General features: G+C 52.8%; 1 protein-coding gene across 3 annotated transcripts in view; it reads right to left on the bottom strand.

Moving 5' to 3' along the window:
* Window positions 1-3892: 3892 nt before the first annotated feature.
* OGDH (oxoglutarate dehydrogenase) overlaps window positions 3893-13182 on the bottom strand; it is a 55628-nt gene continuing 46338 nt past the window's right edge. For all 3 annotated transcript variants that reach the window (XM_081079208.1, XM_081079209.1, XM_081079207.1), the window contains 9 exons: window positions 12840-12990; window positions 12513-12640; window positions 12249-12427; window positions 11912-11983; window positions 11368-11496; window positions 10719-10791; window positions 6764-6927; window positions 6518-6672; window positions 3893-6438 (listed from right to left, as the gene is read on the bottom strand). In XM_081079208.1, coding sequence (XP_080935334.1) covers window positions 6318-6438; window positions 6518-6672; window positions 6764-6927; window positions 10719-10791; window positions 11368-11496; window positions 11912-11983; window positions 12249-12427; window positions 12513-12640; window positions 12840-12990 — 1172 coding nt within the window. In that variant the 3' untranslated portion in view covers window positions 3893-6317. The remainder of the gene's footprint in view (window positions 6439-6517; window positions 6673-6763; window positions 6928-10718; window positions 10792-11367; window positions 11497-11911; window positions 11984-12248; window positions 12428-12512; window positions 12641-12839; window positions 12991-13182) is intronic.

The following is a 13182-nucleotide window of genomic DNA, read 5'->3' as shown; positions in this document are numbered from 1 at the left end:
TACATGCCGTGTCCAAAGGAAAGTTTTTTCCTTTCTTAAAATACGTATACATTTTTTTTGGCACCGTGTATGTGTCTGTGTGTGTATGTATATGTATGTATATGTATATATATATATATATATATATATATATATATATATATACACACACACACACACACACACACAGAGGATGTCAAAAAAATGAATACACATTATAAGGAAAAAACTATTAAAATTGTAATACTCAATATATACCGATAACAAAAGATGAATGCAAGTCATGTTTGCCTTCTGCAATTACAAGAGGTGCTCCAAGTGGTTACCATCAGCATAATTTTATTTACTTATTTATTTTCCCCTTCTGCCTCCCTCCCCAGTTCAAGCCGTTGTTTCTCAGGCTTAAGGACACAGTTCCCTGGCCCATGCTGGTATTATGAGCCTTGCGCTACCCCCCCACCCCCCAGTCGGTCACCAGTGGTTTGGTCGGCCTCTCATGGCAGCTCACGGCAGCTCAGGACAGCTCAGCTCCATGGAGAGCTGTTGTTCACAATCTTAGCTGTAGAGGGCTCAGCTCACTGGCCCATGTGGGAATCGAACCGGTACCCTAGGCGTTAGGAGTACAGTGCTCCAACCATCTGAGCCACCCCATCAGCATGATTTGAAGTTTTTTCCTTTCTTAAAATGTATATACATTTTTTTGGTACCCTCTGTATGTATGTGTGCATATATATATACACTACATATATATATATATACACACTATGAACATATATGTATAGTTGATATTTAGTATCATTTTATATTAGTTTCAGGTGTACAGCGCAGTGGTCAGACATTTATATAATCTATGAAGTGATGCCCCGAGAAGTACAGTGCTCATCTGACACCCTAGTCTTTACATTGACTGTATTCTCCATACTGAATAGATTCTTGTATGTTGATCTTGTATCCTGCAATCTAGCTGACTTCATTTACTAATAGTTTTTAAAATGGATTCCTTAGAATTCTCTCTATATAAGCTCGTGTCATCTGCAGAAGGAGATAGTTTTACTTCTCTCTTTACAACTTGCATGTCTTTTGTCACATTTTCTTGCCTAATCGCCTGGCAAGCACCTCTGGTACCACGTTGACTGGAAGTGGTGAGAAGTGTCCTCACTTGGACTAGGCTAGAGCCTGGTGCTGTTTCCCAGTCTCTGCCTGTACCACAGGCCAAACAGCCTGAGGAAGCCTGTAGGGAACGTAGGCATGTGTCACTCCTCTGCTCAGACCAGGTAGTGACTTCCTGTTGATGACAGCCAGATCCTCACCAGGGCTGCGCTCTGGGCCAGCAATCCCTTCACTTCTGTCACTGTCCTGGCTCACTATGCTCTAGCCACACTGGAGGACTTGTCGACTCTGAAAGTCTTCATCTCCTTGCATTTCCACTTCCTGTACTTTCCCCTGGGTTACTCCTTTCCGAGGTTTCCATGTGGCATCTTCCCTTATCTCCTTTGGGTCAGTGGTTCGCACATTGTTGGTCTTAGGACTTTGTACTCTTAAAAAATATTGAAGGAGATTTCTGCTTCCAGGAAGATGGAACAAATGTACTTTTCCCTATTCTTCCTAAGTATAACTAAAACCCTAGAAATTATATATAAATAAAACATAAGAAGTCCTTGAAAAGAGGAAAGAAAAAAAGGCAGACTGACGAGGGACCTCGGGACCCAAGGCACAACGCAGCAGTAACTTCCCTGAGGTTTCTTTTCCCTCTTATACCCCAGAACGGGTGCTGAACGAGCTGGCAACCCAGAAATGTCAACAGGTGCAGACCAACGAAGTCAGCTCTCTGGCCAGAGGACCAAGAAAGGGGCAGCCTAGTGGGACAGAAAACTTTTAGACAGTAACAATCCTACCCTGGCCACCACCACAGGAAACACTGTGGTGCCGCCTCTCTCCTCCCAGGCAAAGCCTGAGTGGGGAGCCTCCACCCTCAGCTGGCTTTAATGTGGCCGCCAGCTCCTCACACGGGCGGTGTCAGAGGAGGACTCTGACCACACTCAGTGGTGAAAGAAGTATCAGTGGGGGCAACCACATGGGTTCAATGGCAAGATGCTGATACCCCTCCCACCCAGAGCGATGAAAATGGAGGCCCAGTGGGGATAGCAGCTACACCCTCCTCTCAGCAGTAACAAGGAGACCTGCCCACAGCGTGTTCCTGGAGGCCCAGTGGGGAACACCTACCTGGCAGTAATGAGAAGGTGCTCTCCCATCTCCTGCTGAAGTGGTGTAAGAAGCCATTTAAAAGAAAAGCTTTCAATGAGATCTAGAGTTTCAAAATTCCTAAAAAGTTCAGTTTTCAATAAAAAATCTCATGTCATACGAAGATTGGAAGATACCAAACTAAATTTCAGAAGACAATCAATAGATGCTAACGCCAAGATGATAAAGATGTTAGAATTATCTTACAAAGATTTAAAGCAGCCATTGTAAAAATGCTTCAATAAGCAATTATGAACACTCTTGAAACAAGTTTTAAAAATAGAAAGCCTCAATAAATAGAAGATGTAAAGCAGCAGCAAATGGAAAATTTAGAAGTGAAAAGATGTAATAACTGAAATGGATAGGCTTGATGGCAGAATGGAGAAGACAGAGGATCAGGGAGCTGGAAGAAAGGACAACAGGCATTACCCTGAACAAGAGAAAATTGACAGAAAAAAAGCAAAACAGCGCTTCAGGGACCTGTTGGCCTATAATAAAAGATAAGTCACATCCATGTTCATCCAGTCCTGAATGGAGAGGAGAAAGAGGGCAGCTGAAAAAGTACTCAATGACTGAAACTGTCCCAAATATGACAGAAGGCATAAACCTACAGATTCAAGGTGAGCAAATCCCAGCGATAAACCCAAAGAAATCAATGCCAAGGCATATCGTAAACTTCTAAAAACTAAAGGAAATAAAAATTATTCAAAGTAGCAGTACAATTCATATGAGAGGATTTCTTATCAGAAACCAAAGCCAGAAGGAAGGGTGCAACGTTTTTCAAGTGCTGAAAGAAAACAGCTGTCAGCCCAAAATCTGGCGTCCAGCAAGTGTCCCAGAGGAGTTAAGATGCAGTGAAAACATTCTCAGGTGTGGGAAAGCTAGAAGCATTTGTCACCAGCAGACCTACCCTAAGAGAACAGCTAAAAGCACTTCTCTGAACAGAAAGGAAATGATTTAAAATAAGAAAAAAAATCTTAGAAGAACCAGGAAGGAAAAATAATACTGAAAGCAAAAATTAATAGAATTTCCCTCCTCGAGTCTTCTGAAGGCTTTTTGTTTATTTGTTTAAGGAGGGTGCAGCTCACAGTGGCGGATGCGAGGGTGATCAAACCCGGCAACCTTGGTGTTATCAGCACCACATTCTAACCAATTGAGCCAACCGGCCACCCGAGGTTGTTAAGGCTATGCTTCAGGCTAGGGTAGTGGAGGACCGCCAAGAAATCAGAGCCCCAAGTCATGAATGGAGAGGGCCTGGAGCTCCCTTAGGTGACCAGGGTGGCAGGTCAGCCACTGAGTCTCCTGGGCCTGGGGTACTCTGCAGACTTCTCCCCCAGGGCGGTCCCTGGGTCAGAGCAGAGTGGCAGGCAGGGGGACCCTGGGCTGGGGAGACAAGCCTTCAACAGCCCAGCCCACTCCAGCAGGTGTGGGGTGGGTAGAGGAGAGTGCCAGAGCAGGCCGGCTGTCCCAGCCTCTGCCTGACCCAGGCAGGCAGGGGTGGAGGGTTGTGGGGGGTCGGGGAGGGGAAAGGAGAGCCAGTGAAGGCCTGGGGGGAGGGGCATAAGGGAACCAACTCCACTGGTAACTTGAGTGAGTCCTGGGGTGTGGTGGACAGCCTGGCCACTGTAGTTAAGGCTGTCTTGTTTTTTCGAAGTTGCTGAGAGTGGATCTTAAAAGCTTTATCAGGAAAAACTTGTAACAGTGTGAGGTGACAAATGTTTACTCACTGTGGTGATCATTTCACAATTTATACAACACTGCCTTATTGCGCAACTAATACATGTCAATCATAGCTCAATTACAAACAAGGCCCTGATGGGGGAGGGAGGCGGGAAGGGATGCAGGTGGTATCAGTGTGGGGGAGGGGAGGCCCTGGGGGGAACAGGAGCTCCACTCAATGTCTCATTTCAGGATGCAAGCTGCGGGTTTGAGGGCAGCCCTGGTGAGAAATCTGAGATGTTGGACTAGCTCTGAGGGTTTTCCAGTCTCTCTCGAGTCCAGTCCCAACTGAATGTGATGGGCACAGGGAGCTCACTCCCCTGATTTAGGGCAGAAATGGTCTGACACTGACTCCAATTCCCTCTAAGATGGAATCGCAGTGGGCAGACACTTGACCCTGTGCCCCGTGGATGAGGCCTCGGTCACCCGTGCCGTGTCCCGGGCTCCTCGGCCAGCACCTTCCTGGGGCACACCTGTCACTCCTAGGGGCTGCAAGGTCCTCAGGCTTGGCCCCTTGGGAGCAGCAGGTTGAACCTCTCCCCAGGCTTTCATGGCTGGTGTGGCATTTCGAGGGCCTTCATATCCAGAAGAGCCCAAGAACCTCATCAGCCGTCCCATGCACACCTGTGTGCACCCCCCCCAACACACGGCTCTGGGCCCCTCGAGTACATCTAAGCACATGGCGCTCCTAGACTAGGAAGCCTCCTCCTTGGCACAGCCGCTCTTTCCATTTCAGAAACCAGACCGCTGAGGACGCAAGCAGAACACAGCTAACCTGGAGTGCCTGGCTGCCCTTGCCTGCCCAGGGCCCATGAGCCCCTTCCTTCTCCTGGCACGTGGGCAGGCTGGCAGACCCAGAGCTCTGAGTGGGAAAGGCCTTCGCAAGACCCAGCCCGTCTGTGGCCCCTACCCCGGGGGGATGCCTGGCTTGGCCCTGTCCCCACACATTGGAAGCAGTGACAGCGCCAGGAGTCTGCCTCACCTCAGCCTCTTAGCCTGAAAGCACAGTTGTCACATGACTCGGAGGGTGTGTGGTCCTGGGCTTCACACGGAAGGCTCCGCCTGCGTGGCTACTGTCCCCTCAGGACTGGAGGACCCTCGGACAAGCCACAGGGAGCACACAGGACAAGGGACCTAGGTGTGGCCTAGAGAACGGAGTGACCACCTGAAGGGTAGCCCATGTCCACACCTAGCTCTTTCCCCGAGCTCTCCCTCTGTGTTGGGACCCCTGCCGGAGAAGGTTAAGGCGGGGACGTTGTGGGCCCAAACAGTGGGACTCTTGCTGAGAGGGGAGACTAGGGCTGTGGGGCGCTGCTGGTATGGCTGGCTCACTAACGGCGGATGTCCTGGGGCACCTACCAGGCACCCCGGGCCAAGCACAGAGGCCTTCTCAGTGGAGCAGGGAGGCTGACAAGGTACACCGGACACAGAGCCTGCATCGATGACAGGTCAGCAGGACAGGCTGGCAGAGCGGCGAGGGGCTGCTTCGCACGAGAACGGAGCAGAAAGATGGCACGTACACAGGCCCGCGGATAACTCAGTTTATGGGGCAAGCCGAATGCAATGCAAAGTTGTTTTCACTTTTCTTTTAACCAAAATAAATAGATTGGGTACGTCCCTGTGACCGATGAGGAGAGGCTGCTCCTCAGCCTGCCCCTCCTCTCCTGTCCTGGCCTGGCTGTGGCATGGCAGAGACCAGTGTTCCAGTGTCCACTGTGTGAAAGGGACACAGGAAAGTGGGCTGGCAGGCAGGCCGAGGTGGAGGTGACCGGGGAGCAGGGCCCAGACCAACTGCTGTGTCCTGGCCATGGGGCCGAGTGCTGCTTCCTGACCACATAGCCCGTGGCCCCCATGCATGGCCTGGAAACCTCCTGAGAGGCGGAAGTGGACACTGCAGAGAGCGGACCTGCCCTCTCTGAGCCCGGGCAGGCTCAGGCTGTGTCCTGCCAGCCACCCCTCAGCGGTGCCGCTGGCGGTGCTTGGAGTGAGGCCCTGCCAGCCCCTCCCACCCCACAAGCCTCTGATGGCGCTGGCTCCTCCCCAGTGACTGAGGCTCTGACCTGGTGACCGAGGGTGCAATAAGCCCATCAAGTGGGTCCTTGGGGTGAAGGTGGGCTGAGGCAGAGCTGACCCTTCCAGGAAACCTGTGGGCTCCCACCCTCCACGCACCTCCGCCAGATGGAAGTCAGAGCCTGGAGCTTCTGCCTGGGGGGGGCAGCCAAGCACGTGAGGGGTCACAGCTTAACCCCAAGTGAGTGAGGACGGTGTGTGTGTGGCGGGCGGGCAGGCAGGGGTGAGGGCAGCACTGAGGCACTATTCTTTAGTAGAGAAGCAAGGGCAGTGGACATGGAGGCAGCGGCCCAAGTGGCCGGCAGCATCTACGAGAAGTTCTTGAAGGCTTCCAGGTCAAAGGCCATGTCCAGCAGACGCTGCAGCTCCGTCAGGTGGGTCTTCTTGTTACCAGTGGCTGGAGCCGCTGCAGGGTCCCGGCCAGCATACCTGAGGGGTGACAGGGAGCGGTCAGCCAAGCCAGCGAGGGGCCCCGCAGGCCGCCCACCGCCTGTGGGCCGCGACCTACCACACGGGCTTGGCGCGGTTGATGGTTGTCCGCAGCCGGGGCTTCACGTAGTCGTAGTAGCCTTGGTTCTTGTGCTCCTCCTGGCACCAGGCCAGCTCGGCATTGGGGTACTTCTGCACCTCTTGCAGCAGCAGGTCGAAGGGGAATGGCGACAGCTGGGGAGAGGGAGGGGCCCCGTCAGGAGACGGTGCTCAGGGTGGCCAGCATCCCAGGGGAGAGCCCAGGGGCCGCGCCGCCGGCCCTCACCTGCTCGATCCTGGTGATGGCCACCTGCTCTACCATGTCCCGGGCTTTGCGCTCTCGGGTGAGGTCATAGTACACCTTGCCGGTACAGAAGAGAAGTCTCTTGACGTTTTCTGGGTTCTGTGCTGCAGGGCCATCTTCTGGGATCACCCGCTGGAAGTGGGTCCCTGTGAGAATCCCCACGGGCTTGGCTGAGCATTCCTAGGGCCTCCCACTGCTGCTGTGCTAGAGCGAGCACCCACAGGGCAGGGCTGTGCCGCAGGCAGATGCCAGAGCACACCGGTCTACGGGTCCAAGGTGACCGCCCTCCCAGCAGCCTCTGATGCCCTTGAATTGTCCAGACTGAGAACCCTGGGTAGGACATTGCAAGTAACAGGCCCTGTGGGGACAGCCAGCCAAGAATGGGAAGTGACACTACTTCATGCTGAGAACAGCCCATCTCAGACTTCGGGGCAGCCACAGCTGGGAAAGCATATGCCGTGACCATTGCTTAGACTGCTCGGGAGTTCACAGACACCGAAACTCCCACAGCCGCAGCAAATGTCCAGAAGCTCATGGCCAGGGCCGTGCCTACGGGAGCAAGGCTGCCTTCAGGAAGCTGCATCCAAAATGAAGGGCTCTCTTAGTGATACGCACGCAACACGTGACACACTAGGATTAGAAGGAAACTACCTCCACACGGGAAAGGCAAGATGTGAAAAACACACAGAGAGCATCATCAGACTCAGTGGTGAAAGACTGAATGCTTTTCCTCGAAGATCAGGAACAAGACAAGGACGCCCACTCTCACCACTGCTATTCAACATGGCACTGGAAGTCCTCGCCAGTGCAGTCAGGCACGGAACGGAAATAAAAGGCACCCAAATTGAAAAGGAAGAAGTAAAATTCTGATATGATATTATATGCAGGAAACCCTAAAGATTCTACAAAACAAACCAACCAACCACATTAGAATAAACAAATTCAGCAAAGTTGCAGGATAGAAAATCAATGCTCAGAACTCAGTTGCACTTCTACATACTAACAATGAACAATCCAAAAAGGAAATTAAGAACAGTATCCCATTTATAACAGCATCAAAAATAACAAAACATTTAGGAGTAAACTTAGTCAAGAAGGTGAAAGATTTGTACACTGAGAACTATAAAATGTTGCTCAAATTAAAGATGACACCAATAAATGGAAAAACACCTGTGTTCACAGACTGGAAGACTTAATACTGTTATCATGTTGAAACTGCCCAAAGTGATCTACACATTCAGTGCAATCCCTATCAAAATCTCCTTTTTTTGCAGAAATAGAAAAATCCATTGTAAAATTCATGGACTCTCAAAGAACCGCAAATAGCCAAAAAGGAAAACAAAACTGGAGGATTCACACTGCCTGATTTCAAAAACTACTACAAAGCTACAGTCCTCAAAACAGTGTGGCCGTGGCATACAAAGAGACCTATGTGACATATAGACCAGGGAATAGACTAGGGCCCAGGAATAAACACTCACATACATGGTCAAATGATTTCCGACAAGACCATTCAATGGGAAAGGGCAGTCTTTTCAACAAATGGTGCTGGGAAAACTGGATTATCTGCACACAAATGAAGCTGGACCCTTACACCACATACAAAAATTAACTCCAAATGGATTAAAGATTTAAACATGTGAGCTAAAATTATAAAACTCTTAGAAGAAAACATGGGACAAGAGTTTCAAGACACTGGATTTGGCAATGCCTTCTTGGATATGACACAAGGCAAAGATATCAAAAGAAAATATAAGACTACAAATTTGACTTTATGAAAATTTAAAAATTTTGTCTATCCAAAGACAACACACAGAATGAGGGAAAACAGTTGCAAGTCATGTATCTGATAAAGCATTATTATCCAGCACTTAGAGAGAACTCCTAAAACGCAACACAACAAAATGCGATTAAAAAATGGGCAAAGGGGCTGGCCTAGTGGCTCAGGCGGTTGGAGCTCCGTGCTCTTAACGCCAAAGACTGCAGTTCGATTCTCACATGGGCCAGTGCCAGATGGCTCAGTTGGTTGGAGCGTGGGCTCTCAACCACAAGGTTGCCAGTTCGACTCCTTGACTCCTGCAAGGGATGGTGGGCTGCGCGCCCTGCAACTAACAAAGGCAACTGGACCTAGAGCTGAGCTGCGCCCTCCACCACTAAGACTGAAAGGACAACAACTTGACTTGGAAAAAGTCCTGGAAGTACACACTGTTCTCCAATAAAGTCCTGTTCCCCTTCCCCAATAAAAATCTTAAAAAAAAAGAAAAAATGGGCAAAGGACTTGAATGGACATTTTACAAATAAGAAAATGTCTATTTGTATGCAAATAGCCACAAGCACACAAAAAGGTGCTTAATGACACTAATCACCAGGGAAACGCAATTCAAAACCACAGTGAGACACTACTTCGTGACCATTAGGAGTGCTATTATTAAAAAAAAGAAAAAATAGGGCCAGCCCACCAGGTGGTTGGAGCGCAGTGCTCCTAATGCCAAGGTCGCTGGTACGATTCCGATTCCAACTCGATTCCAACTCGGGCCAGTGAGCTGCGCCCTCTACAACTAAGATTGTGAACAATGGCTCTCCCTGGAGCTGGGCTGGTGCGAACAGCCAGAGGGTGGTGTGAGCTGCTGTGTACTGCTGTGAATGGCCGGCAGCCACAGTGAGCGGCCGGCAGCCATCAGCCGGCAAGAGCTGCCATGAGCAGCCGACCAATGACCGGCGACCGACTGCCTCAGCCGGAGGGCGCGCAAGGCTCATAATACCAGCATGGGCCAGGGAGCTGTGTCCTACACAACTAGACTGAGAAACAACGGCTTGAACCATGGGGGGGTGGTGGAAGAAGGGGAAAAAAAACAAAACAAAACAAACAGAAAACAACATGTGTTGGCCAGGACACGGAGAAATGGGAACTGTGTGTATGGTTGGGAATGTAAACTAGTGCAGCCGCTGTGGGAAACAGTATGGAAGTTCCTCAAAAAATTAAAAATAGAATGACCTTATGATCCAGCAATCCCACTTCCTGGTATTTACGCTAAAGAACTGAAAGCAGGGTCTCCAAGAGATATTTGGACACCGTGTGCACAGCAGCATGACTCACAGTAGGCCAACACGTGGAACAACCCAGTGCCCACTGACAGGTGAATAAACACACCACGGATTATTCTTCAGCCTTGGAAAGGAAGGGGACTCTGACCCAGGCTACAGCGAGCAAGGACCGTGCGGGACAGTGTGCTGAGTGACAGAAGCCCGTCACAGACGGACAAATCCTGTGCGTCCTCGTACACGAGGCACAGTAGATGTGGTGCCAGCGGCCAGGGACGATGAGCAAGTTCTGGAGATGATGGCTGCAGAACTATATGAATGTACCTAATGCCACTGAAATGTACCCCTAAACGTGGTTAAGATGGTACAGTTTATATTATGTGTATTTCACCATAATAATGAAGAAGTGGACAAAACAACAAGAGTTCACCATGAACAAAGACGAAAGGGGGCTCCACGACTGGAGGAAGGAAGTGGGCTCCCCTAGCCCCCGAGCCGGGGGACGTGCGGGCTGTGCCCGCTGTGTTAGCTGCCTGCAGTCCACTGACCAAGTGGCCATCTCAGTGTTGTGGGCCTCGCCTCACACAGGGGAGCCGCGTGGTACTCCCAGGCCCAACTCACCCAGTGCCTTTCCTGGCCCTGGTGGTGAGCTGCCGCCAGCAGTGCCCATGGGATAGGGTAAACTCTAAGCTCAGATTCATTTCGCTGCCCCTACAGCAAAGACCCATAGACACGAGACACATCTTGTCACCAACTCACACACAAGCTCTGATGTCCACACTCCTGTATTCCAGCCTTTACCCAATGACCAAAAATGTGGCAAGGGGACAAGTATGAGCCCTAAAGCCCCACCGAGCAGCAGCCAAGACCCCCAACATGCTCGACCCTCACCCACCTGGAAGCATCTCGTCGAAGCTGGTCCTGGCCTCAGGGTGCCGCAGCAGGGACTTGGGGGTGAAGATGATTAACTGAAACACAGAACCACAGGATCATGGTGGACCAGGTCCTAATGATTCCAGGAGGGTCCCCAGCAAGGGGCTGCCCAGGCCTCGCCTCAGGACGGGGCACCTGGTGCTGCCCTCCCAGCTCTGCGGTCAGGAAGAGCCACAGGTTAGAGGTGGAAAGAGGGGGTAATGGGCGGTGCTGTTTCCCCTTGTCCACCTGTGCCTAGCCAGGCGTCCACTCCTCCAGGGCCCATCCCAGCCTGCTCTGAGCCAGGGATACCCCTACCCTGGACCCAGGGAAGAGCTCCAGAGTCTCTTGGCAATTGTCCTGTGGGCCCGTGTGCACTTGCACTTTGACCTGCAGCTGCAGGGGGTGCTCCCACCCCAGACCCTTCACACACTCTCCTACTCATCCTTCAACATCCTGCTCAGGAACCCACTTCCTGGGGACCCTCTGCTCCCCTGGCCCCTGTGGGGCACACCTCTCTTTCAAGCTCAGTGCACCACCTACGACCACCCACCCATACGTCCGTCCTCCCACTGTGCTGGGCCCTGAGCTCCTCTGGCCAAGTGTCTCTGAGCAGGGATACCCCCACTGACCGGCTTCCGGAAGGGCAGGAGAATCTGGCGACGCAGCACGTGGAAGAAGTTGCCGGGAGTGGAGCAGTTGACAACTACCCAGTTGCAGTCGTACAGCTGGTTTATGTCAAAGTTGGCTTCATTGAGGTCCTGCAGCGGGAGGGGAAAGGCCAGCGGGTGTCAGGCGCTGCGGCCAGTGGCCCTGCAGAGCACGAGGGGCAGCTGCAGGCGCTGACGCAGGCCAAAGGCGCCATTTGTCCCACTTCTCTGCAAACTCTGGCCTGGCCTGGGGCAGGCAGATCCCACGGACAGCCAGTGCTGAGCTGCCTTACAGCTGATTCCCTATCGTGCTCTTTCAGCGCTTCAAGTTTCACTAAGACAAACCCACCCTGCTCCAAGTTCTTTCCTCTGAAACGTTTGCCTGAATCAAAACAGTTATTCTAAGTGCTCCCGGGAGGTGGGAAAGGGCAGGTAGGAGACAGGCAGGCACACGCTCTTTTAGGCCGCAGGATGAGCCATCACCCTGCCCTGTGGGTTCCTGCGAGGGGCAGAGGCCTGTACTCACCGGCAGGACGTCTGGGTCGTCATTGCACATCTGCAGGAAACGCTCCGGCCTGGCGGAGGAATGCTCTGGGCCCTGGAACCAGACACACAAGTGACAGTTGGGGAGCTTCCCAAGTGCCGACAGCTGCTCTCATTAAGCAAAAGCCACCGTAGTTGTTTTCCTGCTGGCAGCTGTACCCTCCCCCACAAGCAGAAGGGACCTTTCCAGGCTAGGGAGGGGCCCAGCGCCCCTCCTGGGTCCCTGGGTCCCACACGGCCCTGTTCTCAGAGCACGCTGCCCTGTGCTGTGGGTGGCCTGGGCTGCCCGCCTGCTTTCCGGTGTTGGGGGCTGGGCTCACCATGCCCTCCATGCCGTGGGGCAGCAGCAGCACGATGCCGTTCTGCCGCACCCACTTGGCTTGTCCGGGGCTGATGAACTGGTCGATGATGCACTGGGCCGTGTTGTGGAAGTCGCCAAACTGAGCCTCCCAGAGCACCAGGGCGTTGGGGCTGGCCATGGCGAAGCCCAGCTCGAAGCCTGCAGGACGGGGTGGTCAGGAGGTGGGGCGGGGGCAGGGCGGGGCGGGCGCAGGGGCTCAGGAATCACGGGGCTGGTTGCTCACCCAGGACCCCGTACTCAGACAGCGAGCTGTTGCACACGGTGTAGGGGGCCTGGTTGGGCCAGAGGTGGTTCATGGGGATGCAGGTTTTCTTGTCCACGTTCTGGTCGTGCAGCACATGGTGGCGGTGGCTGCGGCAGGACAGCACTAGTGAGCAGGCAGGAGCAGACCCCACACGCGGCAGTGGCCGCAGAGCCACAAAGCCCAGCTCATGGAAGAAGCATCCAGGTCAGAGCAGGGCAGCGTGCTTGGGGCCTGAGACGGCCACCTGACACAGGTGCCCTGGGAGAGGAGCACCAGAGCCCCACGCCTGTCTCCTGCGCGCCCTACCTGAAAGTGCCCCGCTCCACGTCCTGGCCGCTTAGCCGGATATGGATGCCCTCCTTCAGGAGCGAGCCAAAAGCCATGTACTCCGCCAGGGCCCAGTCCACGGTCCTGTTCTTCACCATCTCCCCGCGGGTTTTCAAGATGCGGCTCAGCCCTGCAGAGACACACAGGGTGCTCACGGCCGCCGTGCCTCTCGTGACAATAGCAAGCCTTGCGGGGAGGGTGGGGAAGGGGACAGCTGTGACTGACGACCTATCCTTTCCTCCACTGCGGCCAGTGAGCACCACACTGGGCAGGGGTGAGGGGAGAAGAGAGCTTCCCAAATTCAACCACCCCGTTTTGGACA

This window comes from Rhinolophus hipposideros (assembly GCF_964194185.1).
Source record: "Rhinolophus hipposideros genome assembly, chromosome: 18".
NCBI classification, from domain to species: Eukaryota; Metazoa; Chordata; class Mammalia; order Chiroptera; family Rhinolophidae; genus Rhinolophus; species Rhinolophus hipposideros.
This window is presented reverse-complemented; position numbering and strand designations above follow the sequence as displayed.